General features: G+C 47.0%; 7 protein-coding genes across 7 annotated transcripts; 5 read left to right on the plus strand and 2 right to left on the minus strand.

Moving 5' to 3' along the window:
* Positions 1–476: 476 nt before the first annotated feature.
* Positions 477–1,761, plus strand: APUU_80981S (uncharacterized protein; the record flags this gene model as incomplete). Its single annotated transcript, XM_041697321.1, has 4 exons — positions 477–499; positions 548–885; positions 927–1,618; positions 1,672–1,761. The coding sequence occupies 4 exons, from the start codon at positions 477–479 to the stop codon at positions 1,759–1,761; spliced, it is 1,143 nt and encodes a 380-aa protein (XP_041562864.1).
* A 763-nt stretch (positions 1,762–2,524) lies between these two features.
* APUU_80982S (cytochrome P450) lies at positions 2,525–4,269 on the plus strand (the record flags this gene model as incomplete). Its single annotated transcript, XM_041697322.1, has 6 exons — positions 2,525–2,572; positions 2,632–2,773; positions 2,825–3,210; positions 3,269–3,885; positions 3,939–4,015; positions 4,094–4,269. 6 exons carry the CDS (start codon positions 2,525–2,527, stop codon positions 4,267–4,269), a joined length of 1,446 nt encoding a protein of 481 aa, XP_041562865.1.
* A 6,361-nt stretch (positions 4,270–10,630) lies between these two features.
* APUU_80983A (Zn(II)2Cys6 transcription factor) lies at positions 10,631–13,629 on the minus strand (the record flags this gene model as incomplete). Its single annotated transcript, XM_041697325.1, has 3 exons — positions 10,631–11,672; positions 11,728–11,846; positions 11,938–13,629. The coding sequence occupies 3 exons, from the start codon at positions 13,627–13,629 to the stop codon at positions 10,631–10,633; spliced, it is 2,853 nt and encodes a 950-aa protein (XP_041562866.1).
* Positions 13,630–15,449: 1,820 nt separating this feature from the next.
* Positions 15,450–16,814, plus strand: APUU_80984S (SDR family oxidoreductase; the record flags this gene model as incomplete). The annotated part of the gene is made up of 5 exons (XM_041697326.1): positions 15,450–15,550; positions 15,601–15,883; positions 15,941–16,121; positions 16,174–16,433; positions 16,491–16,814. 5 exons carry the CDS (start codon positions 15,450–15,452, stop codon positions 16,812–16,814), a joined length of 1,149 nt encoding a protein of 382 aa, XP_041562867.1.
* A 774-nt stretch (positions 16,815–17,588) lies between these two features.
* APUU_80985S (cytochrome P450) lies at positions 17,589–19,396 on the plus strand (the record flags this gene model as incomplete). Its single annotated transcript, XM_041697327.1, has 4 exons — positions 17,589–17,882; positions 17,960–18,334; positions 18,405–19,193; positions 19,277–19,396. The coding sequence occupies 4 exons, from the start codon at positions 17,589–17,591 to the stop codon at positions 19,394–19,396; spliced, it is 1,578 nt and encodes a 525-aa protein (XP_041562868.1).
* A 1,359-nt stretch (positions 19,397–20,755) lies between these two features.
* APUU_80986S (DUF3500 domain-containing protein) lies at positions 20,756–22,030 on the plus strand (the record flags this gene model as incomplete). The annotated part of the gene is made up of 1 exon (XM_041697328.1): positions 20,756–22,030. One exon carries the CDS (start codon positions 20,756–20,758, stop codon positions 22,028–22,030), a length of 1,275 nt encoding a protein of 424 aa, XP_041562869.1.
* A 288-nt stretch (positions 22,031–22,318) lies between these two features.
* Positions 22,319–24,085, minus strand: APUU_80987A (uncharacterized protein; the record flags this gene model as incomplete). The annotated part of the gene is made up of 1 exon (XM_041697329.1): positions 22,319–24,085. The coding sequence occupies one exon, from the start codon at positions 24,083–24,085 to the stop codon at positions 22,319–22,321; it is 1,767 nt and encodes a 588-aa protein (XP_041562870.1).
* Between the last annotated feature and the right edge of the window lie 119 nt (positions 24,086–24,204).

The raw sequence follows: 24,204 nt of genomic DNA on the forward strand, positions 1-24,204 counted from the left end.
TTTTCTATTAAATAGCAATAGGCGCTGGGAAAGCCGTGCTTTGAGTGACTCTTCCTGTTCATTCATTCATAGTTATTGAATTGTCTTTTCACGTCTAATCACTCCAATGGCCACCGCAGACAAAAAGACCAACCAGGGAGATACAGGCGAGAGCCTTTCGGTCATCGAAGGTCAAGCACACGTACATCACCGCTGTTCTAGCCTGGGGGACGGTGAGCCGATCAAAAACACGGTGTTACCTGCAGCCCTACAGGATCCATTCATAGGCGAGGAAAATGGGCAGGTCCAATATCGGAGTATGAAGTGGTGGTGGGTTATCTGCCCTCTCTATATTCGTGGACAGGGATAACAGGAACTAGGCACTGTGCTATATGTATGCACTCACAAGTCACACTTGTTTAATGTTGGCAACTAAACAATCCGCAGTGATGATTGCCCAGTCAATTTCATTGGGAGTCCTCTCGCTTCCATCATCGATGGCCACATTGGGGCTTGTTCCGTACGTTTGACCGTCTCTTGTGATACCACCGACTAATCACCGTGACAGTGGATGCATCCTTATTATCGGAATCGGAGCCCTGACCACCTACACCGGGTACGTGCTTGGGCAATTCAAGCTACGCTATCCTCACATCCACAACATGTCCGATGCGGCCGATATCCTATTCGGTGCTTGGGGGCGCGAGACAGTCGCGGTGGCACAGATAATCTTTTTCATCTTCCTGATGGGTGCCCACATCTTGACCTTTTCAATCATGATGAATACCCTAACCGACCACGCCGCTTGCACGATCCTATTCTGCCTGGTGGGCGGGATTCTCTCTTTCGTTCTTACTCTATCCAGGCGTCTGCAGGAGGTTTCATACCTAGGGATAATATGTAGGAGTAAGCCGCCTCTCCTGCCTGCACATGCTAACCGCAGAAAGCTTCGGTGTCAATCTTTGTTGCTGTGGTTATTACCGTCGTCGCTATTGGCATTGAAGCCCCAGATCCAACAGCTCACGCTATCCAACACCCCACTCTCCTCTCTGGTGTCTCAGCTTCACTGAACATTGTTATTTCCTTTTCCGGCCATCCAGCATTTTTCAGCTTCCAATCTGAACTCGCAAACCCCAAGGATTTCACCAAAGCACTGGTCGCTCTGCAAATCACCGACACTGCACTGTACCTCGTCGCCGCCATTGTCATTTACCGATACGCAGGCGAGGGCGTTGCGAGTCCCGCACTGCTGAGCACCAGCCCAGTAGTTTCAAAAGTTGCCTTTGGCGTTGCTGTTGGCTCCATTGTCATTGCTGGGGTTATAATCGGCCACGTCGGCGCAAAAACAATCTACGTGCGGCTTTTCCGAGGCACTAATAAGATGAACCAAAGATCACTTGTCTCGTATGGTACTTGGGTGGTTATTGTACTCATCATGTGGACAATTGCGTGGATCATCGCCAACGCCATCCCCGTGTTTAATGACCTTCTGAACCTCCTGGCTGCGGCCTTTGGCACCTGGTTCTCGTTTGGGCTAGAGGGTTTGTTCTGGCTGTATATGAACAAGGAGCTTAGGTCGGCGAAGAAAATAGCGCTCGCGGGTCTTAATATCTTTCTTGTTCTCTTCTGCTGTTTCATGGTAAGTTGCGTTTCCTGCACGCGGTACTTGGTCTAGTTGCTAATCAGATGCAGTGTGGGATTGGCCTGTGGGCGACAGGAACTGGCATTTCGCTTAGTGCCAAGAGCGCCCATGGCGCATTCTCTTGTGCAGACAATAGATAACAGCTGGAGGGGTGGATGATATAGATCCGATTATTTGCTACGGAGGGGTGTTGCTGCAGGTGCCGATAGCATGAAGTTGGTAGAGTTACTGGAATCGAGCAGGTGGCGACCTGGGCCATTCTTAAAGATATGATTCCGACCCTCACAAAGAACCATGCCTGGACGGCGTATGGCCATAAGGTTGCAGAGAGTGTGTAGAGCTACTGGGTGAATTTTGTCAAGGTAGCAAACCAACCTACTCTGCTTCCCAGCCGAGACGTAGACGATATTCGCAGTGAGACCAGCACAATAAGTTTATTCTAGCCTGTCCTTGCCAATATATACTAGACCTGCTGCAACAGACTTGGTCAACCCTAACAGATACACCGCTACATGGCACTCCCGACCCCGCAGATCGGTATCCATAACCCCCGAACACCGATTATGGCTGTTCAAAGTTGAGTATCTCCGAGTTTAATTGCCTTAACAGGCCGGGGTTATTGTTGTCCTGTGCATTTAAACCATCATTGACCATATCATCTCTTTGTCGGCCTCGGACAACTCTTTGGACCGAGACTTCTTTCGTTAACACCGATCTGATGTGCTAGATTCCATCGGTAGTCGGTTTGTTTCTGCGCCCGTGCCAGACCCATTTTCATTGCCATAGATGGGAACTTCTCTCCAACATAAGCCACAAACGTTTTAGTATATAAACAAGGTCCAATTCATTGTCGGAGGAGAAGCCGTCAGGTTCCTGAAGACGCGACCGCAGTACACGCGCACCATGCATCTTTCACTGCTCTCTCGCACTATTGCTGCTATTATTTTTCTGGTACGGCACATTCCAAAACATCCAGTCTGCAGATAATATATGCTGATCTGATAGTAAAGAGGCTATTATATCGCAGAATTTCTGGACCACTCGTGCACCTTCCCGGTGCGGAAATTTCACGATGGACGGGACTAGTCAGTATGATCTACTGGTTTCGTGGGCAAAAACCGAACTATATTCACTATCTTCATGATAAATATGGTATGTGAATGTGCGATAATGACACATGCTGCATGCTGAGAAACAACCCAGGTCCAATTGTCCGAGTTAGCCCCAACGAGGTCGACATTTGCGATGTTGAAGCCGTGAAGGAGATCCACAAGACTGGAGGGCGTTTCCTCAAATCAGCTTTCTACCAGGCATTGACGCCCCCGGGGATAGAGAATGTGTTTTCAACAAGAGATCCTGCGTTCCACACCGCTCATCGACGCCTTCTAGCAGCACCTATCTCGGATTCTTCCCTGACTGTGTTTGAAACAATCATCACCAGCAAGGTCGCCCTAGCTGTCAACAGGATGGCCGAAGAAATGGCTTCCCGTGGTGCCATGGACGTCTTTAAGTGGTGGTTATTCATGGCTACTGATATTATTGGAGAACTAAGCTTCGGCGAATCGTTCCGCATGTTGGAGTCTGGAAAGGTACGAACTGCTAGTTACTCAAATGTCTATTCTACAAATCACTGCTGATGACGTCCAGAAAAATCAATATGCCCTTGACGTTGAACAGACCTCTTCCTTTGCTCCAGTTCGAACCACTTTTCCGTCTCTTGTGCGGCTCGGATCGATTATTCCCCTCCCAGTCTTTCGAACGGTCGCTGATGCTGGTAAGCGGATGGGTATCTATGCTCAACAGTCGGTTGACAGGCATCGCCGTCTTATCGAGAAATCAGGATCAGACGCAAAGCCAACATTATTCGGGAAGTTGTACAATGCCGGACAAGACGGTCTATCCAATGCTGAAATAAGGAACGAGGCCCAGGCATATATCGTGGCCGGGAGCGATACAACAGCCATCACTCTGACATATCTCGTCTACTCTGTGTGCCAGAATGAGGATATACGTGCCAAATTGGTGAATGAGCTCAGCTCACTCCCTACAGACTTCAACGATAGGATGATTCGGGAACTACCTTACTTGAACCAGGTGATCAACGAGACCTTAAGATTGTATACGGCCGTCCCTTTGGGTCTACCAAGGACTGTTCCACCGGAGGGGGCATCCTTTCTAGGTCATCATCTTCCCGGCGGACTCACCGTCACCACCCAATCCTACAGTCTGCATCGGATGGAGGGGATATTCCATGAGCCAAATAGGTACGTATTGCGAGCTGGAGACTACCCTGAAGCTGACCACCTTGCGCACAAAGATTCGACCCTAACCGCTGGGAAATCCCTACCAAAGAAATGAAAGACGCCTCTATACCCTTTGGACGAGGCTCGCGCAGTATGTAACAATTCGGACATTTCTGACTTGAGTCCGCAGGAAAGAACTTGCTAACCCACTTTCTGTCTTCAACCCTAGTTTGTATTGGTATGCATCTGGCTCGTATGGAACTACGTCTTGCGACTACTCTTTTCTTTCGAGCTTTTCCAACCGCTAAGATTTCCACGAAGGAAGGGATGGGGGATGAAGACATGAAGATGAAGAGTTTCTTTTTGATGGCCCCCAAAGAACATCGCTGCCTCCTAGAGACATGACATGAATATACATTGCGAACTAATTAGTTGCCTGGGTGCCATGACCGCCCTTTTTGTTTTCTTTCCCTCCCCCCCATGAGGCTGCAATGGATTGACCTGTATATACTTCCATTCTTTTCGTAATATATATATATATGTCGTTACACCAAAACACTTCTTTCCCATTCAATGGCCCGTATGTCCATTTAGAACACCAGGAGCCCAACTAACCCCCGATCAATGGGAACACCTCCGTAATCGCATTAAACACCTTCCACCTAGCCAACAACTCCTTGACTTCATCCCCCGTCTTCTCACAAGAAAAAATAAAAAGCAAAAAAAAACATACAACAGCTGGGATTCGCATGTGGTCACCCACCATACTACTAACCAGCCGGCGTGTGGCTTCAACGCGGCCAGAAGTCGGGTGGCTGCCGCCCGGGTGAGATTAGGGTGAGGCCGCTTTACCGTCGCGCGACTCGGGTAAGATTAGGGTGAGTGCGCGCGAGACAGGGTAAGCCACTCACCCTGCACTCACCTCTTGTCACTCAGCTGAAACCTTAATCTCCGCTATTCTACGGCCTCGGATTGATATTGGCTACTGGGTTGATCGCTTCCAACACTGGTGAACTTAGCACGAAGGCAGTGCCACAAAACCTGCGCGAAAATATTACTGCCTGGAAAAGCGGCGAGGATTGTCCGCAATCACACGTTCGGCTCTGAGATCCAACGCGTCAACAGGCATCGCTGAGTCAAACAGGCCTTGTTTTATCTTTGATGGCATCAATTTATATCATAGATATCCTTATGTGCAACAAATTTTATTTACTTCCATGCTCAATTACCCTAGTGTCAGGCGGACCCGCTCTTCACCCGAACCACCCTCGTCGTTAACAATATCTTCAGAGATACGTAGGGCGCGTGACTATTTTAGACATATATTCCCTCAATCTGAATAGCTTGACCAAATTACTCCAGGTGGTTCTCACTCAATCCCGCGGCCGTTTCCAGGTGTTTATAGTTTACTGGCTATCACCCATCGTAGCAAGAGCATGCACAATAACAGTGAGGTTCTTGGTCTGTCAATACGAGTATACAGTTTCCTTTCACAGGCCGAGCCAAGCTAAGAGACCTAAGACCGATGAAATGCTGTTATCGGCACTCTAATTGGGTATAATAACGAGGTCCGGACGGCATGTCTTGTTATTTTTGAAGTAGATGGGTGGATATTAAGAAAGAACCGAGAGATAATCATGTAGGTTCCTTTGAAGAGGCTTCCTAGACCCTGTAAATGATGTAGAAAAGAAGTGTAGCCCACGACCCGGAAAGACAAAGAAGGAGCTTAAATATTGTTACTGGATCTGGAAAATCTGGCTATCAACCTTGCAATATCCTCTGGGTTATCTTCCATGGGGTAGTGGCCAGCAGTACTTCTTCCCCTTGGTATAGGAAAAAGGTGAAAGAACCGAAGCTGAAGCAACCTACCTCATTTAGAGAACAGGATTGTAAGAATCACAGACAGTGATGATTTATATCCATCAACGCGATCTAAACTGAGGCCTATTAGTTCTGATACAGCTCTCTATACTGAGCGAACTTTGTAACTAATATCTACAGCACTATATTGCGAGATCTTAATAAATAGCCCGATAAAGCTAATATTAGATTCATCACTCAGAATTATTTCAGGGCGATCTCCTCGTGTTCGCGATAGGAGAGTTACACTCATTCACGGCATTAAACGAGGTATTAATATAGTGTCCCGTAAGTTCATATCAACCCTCAGATGCTTCAGCACTTCCGTTAAAATCTCAGCACCAGAACATTGGACCATTGGCTTGTTGATATAATCTCCTCTGTGTATGGGTGAGTTTGAAAAGCCCCAGAGAACATGTCATCTGGTTGCTCAGAGAAGACTGGCTGTAAGGGAATATAAATATTTAGCTTCTATCTGCTGTCCTGTATAATGATGAATCTTCTAGCCTTGGTAGAGGAATGAGAGAGTAAACAGAGCTGCTTGAACAGTTTAAGATTTCTCGTAGTAATGGTGAAAGACTCCAAAATAGATTCGAACTGGTGAGTATAAAAGCTATATAGGTTTCTATATATGTCCAACTTGCTGCGCAAATTCAACCATATCGACTAATTTTTGTTGAGTCTCTTGTCCACTTCCATGGATTGCTGGGGTGGTGGGAAATTGAAATTTCCTATAGTTGACCCGGAGACACTAGAACCTATATTTATAAGAACGATATCATTCGGCCCAAGTCTCTGATGCTGGCCGAGACTGTTCCTCACAGGTCTAATCCGGCAATTTTGCCGCGGCGTTCACTCGACATAACAAAATCCGTGACCTTGATGTCAAATTGGAAATCTATGCCCAGGCTCCGTAAATAGAAAAATAGAGGCAGGAATATTGTTTCTTGTTGGTAGTACCTGGTGATATCGAGACAATCCAAGGTGTTCAAGCTGGGATTGTGACTAAGATATTGTTGGAGTGCGCGCCTGAACTCCAAGGTACTATGCCAAGGCTGGAAGCCAAACCTAAGTGCTGGCTGTTAACTAGTAAATGGGAAGGGATCCAGTGGAAAGAAAAGGGGGGATTTAGTAATTATATAATAAACAGACTATATAGCCTAGAATGCACTTTTAAAGAAGCTTTTAGGAAAGTAATTCCTTATTTAGCTCTAGACATGCATACGGGTTGGGTTGGGGCGGGTCGAGGCCTCAAGGAACCCAACCCGCATGGGTCAAGACCTTGCTAAACCCGCCCCGCAAATACCCGCAGGACCCGCACTAAACCTAATACAGTAATTTTATTACCTAAGTAGGATAGGGCTAATTATAATAACCCTATTTTATTACTATACTAGGTTTAGTGCGGGTTCTGCAGGTTTAACCCTAACCCGCGGGTTCTAGATAGTTGACCCGAACCCAAACCCATGCGGGTTCGGGGCGGATCGGGTTCAGGATTTTGGGGCGGGTTGTGCATGTCTATTTAGCTCTTCTACAGGTGTCTTTTATATCTCAGCATGAGATGGAGCGGCTTGATCTGGTGCCTGAAGTCAAGGCTTGAAGTCTTAGTAGGTACTTCTGTTAGTGCCTGGCTGCTTTGTATTAGAAAATAGGTATCACGGCCATGTTTAGTAGTATCTTAATAACTATCCTCGGCCTTAATCTCATCGTGAATAAAATATATTCTTCTACCGGGAACCAAGCTCAGGAGCTCTTCTAGTAGCATACTAACAGGAACCGGTAAGCACTGTATAAACTAGTTATATCCTTTATAAGTATCACCCTTGTCATGTAGCGCGCGTTGGAATAACTTATAAGGATTAAGAAGGTATACTTTAAGCAGCGGGATCTTGGTATCTCTGATAAGATAGAATATTAATACTAATATAGCTATTCTATAGCTAAGGATCTATACTTTAGTAGTATCTAGTGGATGTTTTTCCTGAATAGGGATCTGTTTTATTGTAGAATTCTACAGATTAACGCCATAATTTCAGCAGTAGGTAAGTATAGTAGGTTAAGATCTAGTTTATATAATTCTTCCTAAAATCGAACCTAGGTTGTGGGAAGGAAACGATAACAATACTATTCTTTATAGGGTAATGAATTTACGGCTGTACTTAAAAGGCTAGACTATTCTATAGACTCTTTATAGCCGTCTCTTTACTTTATCTTGTATTTCCGCTCATGTCCAGCTTTGACGTGTTAATTTCTTGTTGTTAAAAGAAAAAAAAAAAAATAGATTGTAATCAGTGCAGCTGTTTCAACTATAAACAGGAAGCAGTGACTGTGCACTACGCCTCAGGGCTCTCTAATTACTACATAGTATTGTCTGAGTAGAAATACGATCCTTCGTCGCAACGTTTCATCCAGAGGGTAGTGACTCCAATGTACTAACTCTGCAATAATTTCCCAGGCCATAAGAACTGAGGCACGTCTTTCTGAAGGAAATCGCGGATCTTCCACAGAGTCGACATTCCTCCTACACACTGTCTGCTTTCAAGATGCTGAGTAAGACTACTAAGGATAGTAAATATTTTTATCCGCTGATACGGCGGCTTAAATTTAGTATTTATAAATACTCTGAAGTATTTAAATACTTTTTAGACGTGGGCAGTAGATAAAATGTATATCCTTAATACCTATATATCCTTGAAAACTCGGGGTCTGCCAGTCGCAAGATATAGAGGACAGGATAATTTATTATCTAGTAATCCTGCTAAGGAAATTAAAGAATTTTCTATTAATTTATTATCTTTGATCTCGCTCTATTCAGAAGGCGTGGGGATGACAAGGCCAGAGAAAGTAGATATTAAGGTACTTATAGTTATGCTGGTGAATATTATCGCTAATAAGATGGTGCTGTTTATGAGGATACAGCTCTTATTAAATTTATATACTGTTGAATTTATCTTCTTACGTGTCTAATCAGAGTAGTGGCCGCCTTCTAAGTGTTAGAGAAGTACTGAAGGTAATTTAAAAGTCAGACAGCAGGTCTCATCCATATAGTATAGGTTAGATAAAGGTTTATAGACTATAGATTATCTGTATTACTTAAGAGCTGCCCCGGTAGGGAAGCCCTTATTATACTCTTTATATATATATATACAGGTCTCTGTTTTGGCTTGCTATGCTTTTTATCCTGAAGATACTGCTGAAGAGAAGCCTTATTAACAAAATCCTAATTATGAGGGAGACAGCGGAAAGACATAGTTTAAGCACTGTTTTAATAACTAATAATAGCAGCTTTATTAGAAAAATCATGATGGTGTATCTTATAATTAAAAGAGATATAAGACCTAGGTAGCAGTCTTTCTATTAGAGGTATAGTAGTGGGTTATCCAGTACTATTCTCTTTTAAAGTATATTAGCAACGAGTGTACTGAAAATACTGCTTGGATTACTGGTGGCTATCACGAGCGGTAATGGACTTAAAGCGTTTTGGACACTCGGGACACTAAAAGTAATGAATATCCATAGTATGAGTATGAGCTCCGGCGCTTGTTCTGAAGGATTTATTGTATAGTTAATATGAATAGGGTTTAGAAATTGCCAATTTTTACCTTAAGGAGAAGTGATTAAAACTAAAATTTGGGCTTAAGATGTTTAGGGGCCACAGATTATGAACACGGGCGATTTCTAGAGGTATAAAGGCCCTTTAATAATTTAATCTAACCAGAAAAAGATGGCTGTTTTAATAAGACTAACTGAGTATTAATGTCCCGGCGTTCCGCACGGATAACTAGAATTAAGGGATATGTACAGTAACATACCGTTCTAGAGAATCTGTGGCACTCATGCTACCTGGAATGTAATGATCATCACTATAAATAGAAATTGCTATCCGCCACCTGGATGTATATCCCTATCTAACAATATATGACGCCCCTAAAAGGAGATTAATTGATAAACAGTTGCTAGAGGAACAAATAAAGATACTATAATTAATACTGTTTAAAAAGCTGATGTATTGTTGTTGGCGCCCGTCTTGAGTAAGTCCATTATTTATTTCAAGGTATGAGTGACAGCACTCAGCTACCGACTGTCGTCATCATTGCCCTCCGGTTATTCTTGCTGAGGTGGCGATGATTGTTATTACTGTTATCCCTGGCATCCGTGGTTAGACGGGCGCTTGCTCGCGTCCGCATTTTGTGATAGACCGATGACCTTCTTCATGTACAGTATCAACAAATTTGGCAAGGCTTTTTCCCGCGGGCACCCAAATCGCCCCTTGAGCCTAGCCTCATACTCTTGTATCAAGGAGACAATGTTCATCAGCTCAACAGCTGTGAGCTATCAAACATTCCATATACCGGCAGCTGGCTTGCGCGCTTAAGTCGACGCACATAGCTATGATGATGATTTTGGAAGCTTTGGCAGTAGACATCGGCTCAGAGCATTGTGGGAGTGCAGGCTAGGGAAGTCCGAGAATGGTCGTTGCATATATAGTAGTTAGCCGTAAGTCCTCTGCCAATCTATATAAACACCCACAATCTAGATTCTAGGATAAGTTCTGTCAATGGCTGACTAGGTTCACGGTCCCTTGGAATAAGCTTGGAGATTAATTTTGAAAGCACAACTCGAAACGTAGAATTGAACTATTTCTACAACTTCCACATCTTGGATGACGAGAGGGCGCATTCCCCGTAATCACGGGCAATTAATGACACATACTCCCCAGCTCATTTAGTGTCTATTGAACACGGGGCGCTCATGCTAGCCTTAAGCTTACAAGACACCCCAGTGCTATACTCTGTTCGCCCTCTTGTAGTGCCCGAGTGTTACTCATGCTAAAGGAGTTCTTCACCCGGGCACGGTGTCCATGGAAGCTTGATCGCTACCCTTATCCAACAAGGCTGCAACATGCTTAGTGAGTACAACTCCATTTTTCGATCATTATCTCAAGCTTCTGTTTCACTCCTATGGAGAAATTGGTTGTCATCGGGCCATGAATGATTTCTCCAACTCCAAACATGAGTATTGCTCTTGGTTCAGTCAAAGAAACTCGTTCTCCACCTTTGTTGATGAGATATGGCTCACCTTGGCCATAGCGCAGATAATCTTTTACCAGAGGGTGACTAAATGCAATACGGTTAAAAGCAAATTCCTCATTAGTGGTGTGGCCTGATATGACTTGGTTCCGCTGTCGAGGCATTCTGGAGATGCTCAAAAACCACAACGTCAATGTGGCGCGGTAAATTGCAGCTGCACTCCATACTGGTCGAATTTCATCCTCCAGATTACCAAATAGCCGAAAGACCTGTCCGCAATGGATAAGGGCATCCTCGCTAGAGCGAATCAGCTCTTTCGGGATTGTGTCCGCGACGTTAGAATAGCCCTCGCGGGCGAAGCGCTCGATCCGCATGAAAGAAGCATAAAGGTCAAGGCTAACGAGGTGGTATAGAACGAGTGTGGCGTTTGACAGCGCATGAAACCTCGCGCCTTGACCAACTATAGGCTGATAAAGGGCAATCCATTGTTTTAGGCAACACTGGATTTCTCCAGAGCGACGCATGGAAGATGTCTGCGTGATTGGAGTCGACAATTGACGGCATTCCAGCCCATAATCTAGAAGTTGTGCTAGTTGAGAAACCATCATGTGGATTGGATAGAGAAGAAGCCGTAATTGGAGAAGGTCTGGCTGGTAATTAACTTCTTCAAGCTGGTCATTTATCATCAATTGGAATAACTTGCGAAGGGAGTAATTAGGATGCGCCCGGAGCACGTCGCGCCAATTAGTAGTCGCATCTCCTTGGCACAGTGCAAGTCGCCACTCGTCCGCGTTTGAACATAGCCAGAGATGATCGTGGGCTGGTAGAGGGGCTTCAACATCCGAGATATTAATCATTGGCTGTATACCATATAGAAGACTGATCTCATGCTCAGCCAGAACCCACCCGTAAGCCAGTCTAGAGGGTGTATCAGCGTTTGCCTCTTCCTTCCTTTCAGCTAGATGCCTCCTACCGATATGCGCTTTCTCGCTCTACCCATGATTTCCAAACTAGCTCCAGATTCTCGTCCAATAATGGGGTGCACGGATTACCAGATTGCTGTCCCTGGAAGAGGCCAGCGTGTTGCATAGCCTAGACGAAGAAATTAGGGTCATCTCCCTCCCAGATTGCTTGCATAGACAAGGGATCGACACCCACTACTAGACTTGTGGGAGCCACTTACTGTATGATAAAGCCGCCTATGGGCAATGCTGATGTTCATATGTGCCTTATCACCGCTAAACGCACCTCTGATAATAAACAGTAAAGCACAATAGTAAAGCAAGCGGCTCGTCGGACCTCGCAACGCCCTTTCCAAAGCATCGTGCATGGAGTGACGACATATTTCTGTGAGAGCTGTAGAGAAGCGGCGGGCCTTGAGTGCTGGATCGATCATCGAACCAAACGCGATCATAAGACAGAGCAGGAGCGTCGACTCTCTACCGAAAGCCGTGCTTGCCAAATGATTTGGTTCCAGCACACGTGCGGGTAGCAAGGGATAGAAGGGTTCGTAGTTCCGAAGGAGGACTTCAAGGTAGTTATGGAGTGCTTTCGCAGGCGGTAGTCGTATGTAACCGCCTAACTGACTGGTATTGCCAACGGCACACGAATCAGGCCAAGATGAACCAGGTGTCAGTCCCTGGACATCTATAGCCACACGCATATACCGTTGCATAATGACCAAGAGCCACTCACGACTGGGGTCAGAGAGAGGCACATTCGAAAATGTTTCTGTCGGCATAAAGTGAGTTTGTCTCCAGTGTTCGTCAAGCTCACTCCACGGGCCTGGCCGCAAAAAGTTACGTTCGAGGTTTGCGAGAACTAGTTTCTGGCGATCGCGTGCCGCACACTGGGGCAAGGGGTTACATTGACAAATGGTCCAGTGCTCCCATTCAACAGCCCATGTTGCCTCCTCCTCATCGCCGCAAGAAGACCCAGATTCTGTCAGGCCGGATGGAATGTTGTCTCGAGGCGAAGCATTTCTAACAGCCCCGAACTGTCCACGCCCTGAATGCCCATTCGCGGCTGAGGACGGAGTTCTGCCAGGCGATGGCTCTAATACCAAATTACCACCCCAGCCCTCGATTTCCAAGGCAGAAAGTGCAGGGCTGAGTGCTGCGAAATTGTCGCTTGTCCCAAGGTTTACCCCTCGGAAGTTGGAGTCGGAATGCCATGAATCAGAATTTAAATCATTGGTAGACGGTGGCTCAGTTGTGCCGGGATTCCTCTGTGCATTAACTTCGTCGGTCGTTCCCGAGTACTTATTCATTCCAGCCCCGCTGAATGGCTGTGCAAGCTGTGCAAAGTCCACTGCACAGGACGTCGCACTATCTTCCACTTGGGCCACCGCTGGCAGACCAGTGGATAACTGGTGCCCGTCTAGAGACTGGGTTTCGCGAAACGGACTTGATCTCGGCAGACCAGAAAACGCGCTTTCCAAAGGCTGTTGGGCGGGAAGAGGATACACGGGGTCAGTAATGGCCCCGTGGCGGTAAGAATAAGCTTCGCGATGGGAAGATGTGATCATGGACTGGTTCTCAGGGTGTCTGGTAAGGTCAACATGCGTGGCGTAAGTCGGGTTCAAATCCGCCCTGTGCAAGCTCTCCTGGTCTGCCGGTATTGGTGTGGGTGCTAACACTGGGTTATTTTTCCGCAGTTTACGCGCTTTGCCTCTGCGAGATTGTCGAGAGACACACGTCAAACCTTTGGCCTGGCAGCGGCTACATGGTTGCCGATGGTTGCATTTGGTCTTGCTCCTGGCGCAGTTGACGCAGGCGATAGTCATTAGTCGAGTGTCTGATGCGATACTTCTAGCATTTTGGTCACCATGGTGCGGCAAGTCCGGCAAGTCCGGCAAGTTGTCTTCGATTGTCATTGTGAGCTTCCTCTTGTTCGTTTTCCAACCCCCTTTTTCTTCTGTCGGCTAAACGTCCGATCCAAGGGAGGGGCGGTTGAGAGTTGGAAAGCTGGTGTAACCCGAGCGAAAGTGATCGTTGTTGGTGGCGCTAACCGTGCTTAATCATCTGCCGCCCAGACCCCACCTAATGCCCGAGTTTTATTTTAACGTAGACTTTGAAACCTCATAACTCATTTGTGCTTGCAGAGTTCGAATCATTCTGGCTAGGTGAATTTATTAATTATACAAAAGTTACAAAAGCTTGGAATGTAAGCTGGTTCATGCTGTCTAGTGTTACAGGGGATTGACCTCCCAAGCCTTCCTAACCCTAGGTTCTCAAGTAAGCCCCGCAAGTGATCGACTTACCAAGGTTCGCGCCCAAACAGTATGAGGACTGGCCATGGTCGGGGAAGAGCTCAAGCAAGGAGGTAGGGCCAGCTTTTAAGTGCGTATACTGAAGCCTGTCAGACGGGTACCAGACAGGTTGATTGCCAAAGATACTTTTGGAACAGGTACTGAGGATACCTATAATATTGATCATGCAGAATCATAAGACTAAGTACAGTGGGTACCTAATTAGTTAACTAGTGTCCTTATATATCCTCCCGTGGGCCTATACGCGCGAGGCCTCAAAATATGTTCGTCATTCACAAATATTGAGCGATATATACTCGACAATACTGAGCCTATTACCAGGCAAGAAAGTCATATTACTGAACCCTGCGTACGGGGTACAGGCTCCCTGGAGTCCGTAATCTTTCTCTGCCCCAGGACTCCGTCTTGCAGGGTTCATAACAGCAACTCGATCATCATGGGGAATCCGAACACGCTGATTCCTTTATAAAATAATACTTAATATATGATTTACTAGCATTATATCTATTTGTCGACCTTTAGTGACCGCTAGGATTCCGGTTCAACAGCAAATTTACCGTTAGTCAGCGTCCGCTCGGTCAGGCTTTGTATCACTTTGATTTCCTATTTTAGTTAGCTAGCTTACCCCTATTTCTCATGTATTTAGTGTAGGATCGATACTAGATTCGATGAATCAGACCTTCATATTCATGTGGTTGAGTACTAGTTGATACGTTGTTCAGCAATTCCGACACTATTTTGGAACCTTACTAAGTTCCCAAAACCTAGTATTTGCCTGAAATATAAACTACACTTGTATTTTCGGTATTTTAATATCCAAGACCAAAAGAGAGATATAATTAAGTAATACTTAAGAATGATTTTGAGGATTCTTATAAAAATGAAGTATCTTATAATAACAATATTATTATGTTATATCTACTAGCTGTTGAGATATTCGAAGGCAAGTCGGTTCCGGACCGTCCGATGGGCTGTCCCATTCGATTTGGAATTACACTAGTCCGAAGTGATTGTTTGCTAAACTTTTGAACAATGAAATGGAAGTGGCGAATGGCATTCGGAAATTCGTCCGGGGAGGAGAGAAGGTCACAGCGTGGGGTACCGCCTCTAGTGCGGGAAAGTTACATGAGCTATCAGAGTCTTGGCCCCCGTCATCCCCGCCGGAAGTTTCAACTTGTCCGACAATGGGGATGGTTGATCTCTGCGGGGTGATGCTGACTGTCATTTCGGACTCCGTTATATTGCACCAAATGTATCACACGTTAGCAAATATTTTGCTTTTTGGCCCCATGTACTTTTAAGTTAACAGTGTCCTGCCCCGTCAAGCTTGTATTCTCGCCAGTGGCAAGTCGAACCCACATCATTATTGTTGAGTGTTGCATCACCCAGAAATTTTTCGAAAGACTTCTCTTGGAAATTCCATAATGCCTCTACCGAAAGGGAAAGTTGCCCTTGTGACTGGGGCGAACGGAATAAGCGGTTATGCGATTGTCGAGTACTTGTGCAAGCAGCCCGAGTCTGAATGGTATGAATCATGTTTCGCAAAAAGTGGATTTATGGCTAAAAACGGTCAAGGTCCCTTATCGTTGCTACTTCAAGGAGACCATCGACGATGTACTGGGTCGATCCTCGAGTAGTCTTTGTGACTGCTGACTTTCTAGATCCTGTTGAAACCATTGCGGAGCAGCTTGGGCCATCGTGCAAAGATGTGACGCATGCGTTTTTCACCTCCTATGTCCATAGTGCGGGTTTCAAGCAATTGCGTGACAAAAATGTGCCTTTGTTTAAAAACTTCTTGGACACAGTAGACAGCATCTGCCCACGGCTTGAGAGAGTTATTCTGCAGACTGGAGGCAAAGTAAGTTTATTTTAGCATTGTATGACCTTATTGTAAAATGATTGACGGCTGAATCAGCACTACGGAGTGCACCTTGGACCAGTGACCACGCCATCAGTGGAAGACAAACCTCGATACAAAGACGAATTCAACTTCTATTTTGCCCAGGAGGATCATATGTTCGCTCTGCAAGCAAAGAGGGGAACCTGGAATTGGAATGTCATCAGGCCGAACGGCATCATTGGATTCACTCCACACGGTCAGTGACTAAATACACATTGTGTTTGATTCTCCACTCATTCTAGGTTTAGGTTCGGGAATGTCGGAAGCGCTCACCCTTGCCATGTATTTCCTGCTCTGTCGCGAGCTCAACGAGCCTGCTCGATTTTTCGGAAATGAGTATATGTGGAATACACTCGATGACAAGTCTTCGTCAGCAGGCCTTGCAGAGATATCGGTTTGGTCGGCGACACAGGAGCATACGAAAGATGAAGCTTTCAACTATGTGAACGGCGACGTATTCACATGGAAAAATCTGTGGCCAGCTTTGGCTGCTTACTACGGAGCAGATGTAAGTGATACCGAGCAAGTAAAAGATACACTGAATGGCTGATTTATTTTCACCCAGTGCCCTCCACCGGAATGGACCAACGCTGCTGGACAGTTCAACTCTCTGACTACCGAGTTCAATGTTGTAGAGTGGGCAAATGACAAGAAGCCCGTCTGGCAGAAGATCGTGTCCAATTATGGGGGGAAATTGGAGGCATGGGACTGGACAACTTGGGACTCTGAAATGTGGGCATTCGGCAGGTCTTGGCAGACAGTCTCGTCCATGACTAAAGCTCGAAAGTTCGGCTGGACCCATCTTGAAGATACTCAAGAGAACTATTTTTCCACCATCAGATCACTGGAGAATGCCGGAATCCTTCCTAGAATGAGAGGACGCCAGTGATGATCTATCGGATGTACGTGTAAGAAACGTGCCTACGGACAACAAGATATTGTAATGGACATGCACGCAGCAAGATTCCTTACAGTACGCTTAGGCCTATGCATGGTGCGGTCTTGCGGTCCTAAGTTCAGAGGTTAGGACCGCACCATAGTGAACCGCAATTGCATATGTATAAATTGATGATTTATCCTGTTTCTTTACAGTTATTAAACACTGTTTTGGTCTCCCCAAAAAGTTAGGACCGCGCGGGCCGGACTGGTGCGGTTTTGGTTGCAGTCTTCCCGGTCCTGTGCAGAGGCCTAAGTGTGCTTCTCGTTACTTTTCAGAAAATATGCAGAACTATACTTCAGCTTAATATCGGCTTTATTTCGTAGTCATGCCCGATGGCAATTTGGGAGTAGAAAGAAATACATGATTACTGACCTCGCTGATTGTAGACATATTTCGAAGGCCACAGAGGACAATATCCATTAACACTTTCCTATCTCTGAATGGATAGAGGCATTCCTCCGAGATAGTATGCTCGGAGTCCGTTGAAAGACTGGGACACTTCTCTCCAATGTCCGATAAAAGGGCCCGTTGCCACAACCGGACATGCAGCACAGCTGACCTCACTATGAGTGGGGCCTAGAAGGAACCGAGGAAAGGATGCAGAGTAGGCTTGTAGCCATATATTAACTAATTCGATGTAACAGTGTTTTGTGAGTAACTATTGCTCAATATCTGCTTTCTTTCAAACATCAAAGACCAAACGCATCTTATAGGGTCACTACAATGCTTCTCGACTATTTCTCAAGCTGGTTTCTCCCGTCTATCATCGTTATTCTGTTAGCTTACTGCATACACAATAAGCACGGCTACGGCATCTCCAAGATTCCTGGACCGTTTCTTGCTGGGTTTTCGGATCTATGGCGTACTATTTTAGTATGGAGGGGTCATCCTCATCTCTATCACGTCAAACTGCACGAGAAATATGGATCTGCAGTGCGACTAGGCCCGAATGTGGTATCTATCTCAGATCCAGAGGCCATAAAGACCATATATGCGATCAACTCAGGCTACGTAAAGGTACGTCGAACTCTCATTTATGTTTCTTCTTCCAATTTTCTTTCTTTGCGCCAAGACGCGGTAATAACTCTCTATAGTCTGGTTTTTACCCTGTACAGCAGACTATCACGAAAGAAGGGGACTTTCTACAAGGAATGTTCAACACGGTGGATGAGAAGTATCATGCCAAACTTCGACGAGCTGTATCAAATGCCTACGCGATGAGTACTTTAGTTCAGTTTGAACCACTTGTCGATTCAACTTCGAGGGAGTTCCTGAAGCAGCTATCCGAACGTTACGCTGATAAACCAGGAGCTGACGGCATTTGCGACTTTGCTACTTGGCTTCAATACTATGCTTTCGACGTTATCGGAGAGCTAACATACTCGAAGCGATTGGGATTTATTGACTATGGTGAGGACGTTGATCATATCATTGGTGATGCCGAAAGGACTCTCAAATATTTTGCGGTCGTAAGTAGGGTCCATTCGCATTGGAGGCGGGAGGGTGGAGGTTATATGGCTGACAAGGCGTCTAATACAGGTTGGTCAGATGCCAATACTCGATAGTCTGTTCCTGAAGAATCCAGTTCGGTTGCTACTCAGTCGTCTCGGAATCATGAACGCAACCTCGCCTGTTGTGACATTCGCTCGGCAGCGTATGAAGAGTCGCCTCGTCGGACCAAAGAACATAGCAGAAACGCAGGGCAAGTCTGCGTCAGGGAAGCGAGATTTCCTTGCTCGATTCATTGAGGCAGGGGAGAAGGACCCGCAGTTCATAAACCCCCAGCGGATACTCTCCTTGACTGTCGCCAATATGTTCGCTGGGTCGGATACTACGGCTATATCATTGCGTTCCATTTTTTACAATTTGCTGAAAAACCCAGACAAGCTTAATAAGCTGCGGGCCGAGTTTCAGGAGGCAGAGGGAAACGGGGTCTTCCGCGAGGATAGGCTTGTTCGCTGGGAAGAATCTCAAAAGCTGCCCTATCTTGATGCTGTCATTAAGGAGGCACTGCGCATCCACCCCGCCGCAGGACTTCCGCTAGAGCGAGTTGTGCCACCTGGGGGAGTTCAACTGTGCGGTTATTTCCTACCAGAGGGAACTATTGTTGGGTGTAATGCATGGACAGTCCATCGCAGCGCAAAGATTTATGGACCTAATACCGACGTTTTCCGTCCGGAGCGTTGGCTGGAGGCCTCCGAAGAGGCCAAGTCACTTATGAGTTCTTCGCTCTTCACATTCGGTGCAGGAGCTAGGACTTGCGTTGGAAAAAACATCAGTTATTTAGAGATGTATAAGTTAGTGCCGTCTATTCTACGGACATTTGAGGTAAGCTCACCAACATTTTCATTGACTGACCGTCAGCATCAAAGTTCTATACATTTTTTTTCTTTATCATTGACCATGTTCAGGTCACTCTCGCACACCCTGACAGGGAATGGAAGACTGAGAATATCTGGTTTGTCAAGCAGAGCGCTTTCGATGTGCGATTTACAACTAGGCCCCGTGACAGGGCGGCTCCATACTGGTAATTATGGTATTTTGCATTACCTCCGATGCATTACATGTGATCATTATGTTTCGTTTGATGGACGTGCCGTAAAATCGTGCACTAAGGTTCTGAGAGCGAGCGGTTAGTCAAGTAGATACGTCTTTGCCACGAACAGTATGAAAGGTGCTATATAGCGACGAAAGAGGGCAACGTAATAAAAAGAATTATACCAAATTATAATAGTAAGCAATTCGCTAAGAAAGTGTAAAAGCAAAGTAGTCAACATCCACGTCCTTTAGCTTTACTGATTAAAATTAGGCGTGATCCTTAGCCTGAATTGGCTTCTCGGTTCATGCAGTACCACCCTCGTATTGTTTGACTGGGGTGTCCGGGAGATTTGCCATTCTACACATTTCGAAGCTTGACCTCCGTCTTAGACCTTCTCCTTATGCCAACTCAACCTATGCACTCCGATACTCGGTCGCTGGTGGAATGGCACTGGGGAAATCTGTGGTTCGAGGGTTGAGGGACACGACCGCCTTCGTTGGCTCAAAGTGGGGAGTGCTGCCAGGAGGCATCGGTCTCCGTGAGACCCCGCGGGGTAGAATGCCAATGAAAAGTCCCGAAACCATATAGCGAAATATTTAGGGTCCGAATTGGGTATTGTGCACGGAAATATCCTTCTGATGGGTGTCATCAGGTGTCACGGCGCTGCTTTCCTGTGTTGTCATGGGAGCAAGACCGTGAGAGTCCCCTAAGCTACCTGCGTGCTACAGCCCCTCAGCTGTTCTATAGTTAGCCTAGCATGCAAAATGTATACCAAATGGTTTACGCGTCAGGTGATTCCACGTCACGGTTTCACAACCGCCTCCCGTCGTCGCCCAGGGAATACAGTGTACGTACTCTGTAGTCCGTAGTCTGCACACCGATGGCCTTCTGGCAGAGTAGTGGGGATAGTTGGGAAGCATCTAACACCGAGGGCTAAGACGGAGCGGAGCCAGGCCCGTAGTGGGGATCATTATCCCACTTTCCTTACAGAATGTACACGGTGTACACGTTGTACTCCGCACAGTCCTATGAGCACAATACTCTGTAACTCTGCGTCGACACGGGCTCTACAATAGCTACCCACGTGGCCTCACATACTTTGCTCTCTCAATCTCATTCTCCGTTTCTGGTCAGTGCGTTACGACTGCTCCACCCAACTCTCTCCAGGCTGGATTGGAATACCTCCCGTCCGAATACATCGTATGATCCAGCGCCGTCTGGTAAAACACTCAATCGAGGCGTCTGCAAAAGGCCCATCGAAAACCTGCAACCCATTACCGAATCTGGCGAACGATTAACCTACCCGTCCTAAATCCATCACCACATCGAAGATCCTGCAGTTCGCAAAAGTATGGAGAAATTCAAGCTAAAGTCGTCAAACTGGCGCGACTTCATCCCAGCACCAGCTTGCACACGAAGCATCGAACTCGCCCACGCAGATACATACCAATGGGCGGAAATCAGATCCCGAGAGCCACTTATGATCGGATGGAAGAAGGTCTGGGACGAGCTGTACAATGCGCCGTATAAAGGGATCACAACCGACGGCCAGGTCATACCAAATTTACACCATCTAGCAAATGAAGTGGACGAACAAGGCGCCCCGACGGCGGAAATGGTAAAAGCTGCGCAGAAGTTACTCAGAGTAGCCACGCCGCGGCAGAGAGAGGCACTTGTTAAGGACATTAACGCACGAGAATGGCGCTCCTGGATTAATCCGGAGATCTACATCTTTCGCCATGGCATTCGCTTGGAGGAAGTGTCGGGTGAAGTGGTTGATGCAGCTCATGGCCTTATGCGCGCTAGCTTATCGGATGAAGGATACTGCAAGGCTTATGGCTGCATGAGGATTAATCACTTCCTTGGGGAGGTTCTAAATGGACGGAAAGTGTTGAATGCTGCATCATACAACTTCAGTATTTTTGGAACGCCGTCTCTGACTGAGCCGTGGGGGTGGCAGATCTTCGGGCACCATTTCGACATGAATTGTTTTGTAATTGGGAAACAGATGGTGGTCACGCCTGTGTTTATGGGGGCAGAGCCGAACATCATCGACCGCGGACCCTATAAAGGGGTCGAGCTCTTCAAGGACCAGGAGCAGACAGCTCTCCAGCTGGTCATCTCGATGGACGAGGAAACGCTCCAACGGGTGCGCGTTTTCAAGGAGCTGCAAGGTCCAGAGTATCCGGAATGGCGGTATCACCGTGCAGATCAACGACATCTCGGTGGTGCGTTCCAGGACAACCGGGTGATTCCATACGAGGGCGTCAAAGTCACTACATTTTCAGTTGCGCAACAGGATCTCGTCCGCAAACTGGTCGTACTAAGTATTAACTATCTCCCTGCCAAAGCTCTAGCGGCGAAAATGAAGCAAGTTGAGGAGCACTGGGAGGAAATGTACTTTGCCTGGATCGGTGCGCTCATAAGAGAAGATGGCTTTTACTACAAGGTGCATTCGCCGGTCATCATGGTCGAGTTTGATCACCATTCAGGGGTCTTTCTGAACAATGCACTTCCACTGCCGTTTCATATCCATACCTTGGTCAGGACTCCGAATGGCAATGATTATGGAAAGGAATTGCTTCGCCAGTACTACCAGAAGAAGGGCTTGGGGGATAATAACTAGTACGCCAGTTTTGGATTGGAAGGGAAAAGACAATGCAGAACTGATAGACAGCTTTTAAATGAAGTCTGTTTCTAGACCTGTTATATACTAAGACATGATTCGCCTTTTCTTTTATAAAAGTTATGTCCATTATCACATCACTTTTGTAGATAATTGATTAAACATAATATGAAGCCTCAGCTTACAGCACGCATGTCTAACGTCCGATCTCACAATCCTATCTAGCAAGACGCAATAATAATAACATTCATTCTATTCATGCCTACCAGTTCATGTCCAACCATCCCCCTAAAGACCAAGTACTTGACGGAATGCAGACCGTAAGGCCTCAGTCGGATCCCCAGGGCGATCAAATGTGCGCCAGGCAATGTGACGATCCGGTCGTACCAAGAGGGCACCCCGATCCCCAATCTCACATACACTGTACCACTCTCCCAGCACGTCATCATATGGGCAGCGATATCCAAGCTTGTAGACCGGGAGCTGGACCCCGAGTTCTTGGCGCACCGTCTTCGCCGCCTCCACAAATGGGTCGCCCCCGATTCCGACAAGAAGCCCAAACTGGCCGAATTCGAAAATATCCAACGTGGATATGAGCTTGGTTTTGTGTTGGATCCAAGAATGTGGCAGATAGGCACCCGGATGTGTTGTGGGTTCGTAGTGGAGCACCGGATCACGTTGATATGGGGCGAACGGTGTTCCATCGTATACAATCGCGTCAGAGCTCTTATACCGATAGCCTAGTTGCAGACCAAGAGCATTGGACCGGCGATGCTGCAGCTCCACTGCCTCCTTTAAGTCTGCCCGACGTTTTTCTGCTTTCGGGGAGTCCGAGAAAAGTTCTTCCAGCGACTTGTAGCCCTCTTCGGTTGACTGGCCTTGTTTGAAGCCTAGGGCTTGCGGCACCCGCGCGAAGTTATACAGGGACTGGATTGCATGCTTTACAATTTGCTCGGCCACAGGCTGCCGTTCCTGGCTGTAGCTCTGTAACATGCGATCATTCGCCTTGCCGGATACCACTAGCCCGAGCTTCCAGGCAAGATTGTACGCGTCCTGAACGCAGGTGTTGCTTCCCAATCCGCTAGCCGGTGGGTGCCGATGCGCCGCGTCCCCGGCCAAAAAGATGCGTCCGTGGGAGGTCTTGGTGGCATACACGTTGTTGACCTGCCATTTGCTGTTGTTCTTAACCGTGACCTTGAGATCGGGAATTCCCAAGGCCTTACGAGCGTACCCAATAACCGCCTCTTCAGAGAGATCCGGCTCATCTCCGGCATTGTATTGTCGGTTGAGGAGCCATTCAGTGTAAGGCTTGACAGCAACCAATGTTCCAGAGCCCACCCAGAATGCGTTTCCAGGCTGTGCCATCATGTAGATGCAAGCGGGCCGGTACGCAGTGTACGGCGTGACATCGGCTTCCAGCCACGACGTGAGCATGTTGATGAGCCCATGCTCGCCTTGGAATTCAATGCCTGCATGCTGGGCGACCAACGACCGACCACCATCTGCTCCGATGGCATATTTGGCGCGGACGGTGTACTCAGCACCAGTCTGCCGTTCTCGCACCCGACCGACAACGCCTTCGCTCGTTTGCTGAATATCGATCAATTCGTTGTAGTAACGAATCTCGGCCCCTTTCTCGAGTGCATGTGCCAGCAACACCCGTTCAAGAACATGTTGTGGTGAATTAACCATTTCCACCGGGCTCGCTGCTGCGAAGTCGGTAAGCTGACGAGTCCCAGCCCCATAACAACTGTACCGGGCTACTTCCAACCCAGTCAGACTGGTGCAGATGACCCCGTTTCCCAGTTCCGGCAGCGGTGTTGACACCTCGCGCACCCGCTCTTCTATGCCCATAGCTCGGAAGATCTCCATAGTCCGTTGGTTAGTGACATGGGCTCGTGGCGAGGGTGCTGTCCCTGAGTGCTTTGCTATGGTGAAGGTTCGCACCCCGGCAGCGGCTAGCAAGCCTGCGAAGGTCAGGCCGGTCACGCCGGCACCGACGACAAAAATGTCGGTTTCTATGTCGTCGGGGACACTTACTTGCTTGGTAGACATGGTGAGAGTCTAAGCACAAATATTTCTCGTTGGTCAACAAAAAAAAAAAAAAAAGGCCTGGGGATCGTTAGCCTCTGCGTACAGGTATATGGAGATCCGAATTGGAAAGCCCAGCGACA

This window comes from Aspergillus puulaauensis, chromosome 8, assembly GCF_016861865.1.
Source record: "Aspergillus puulaauensis MK2 DNA, chromosome 8, nearly complete sequence".
Classification (NCBI taxonomy): Eukaryota; Fungi; Ascomycota; class Eurotiomycetes; order Eurotiales; family Aspergillaceae; genus Aspergillus; species Aspergillus puulaauensis.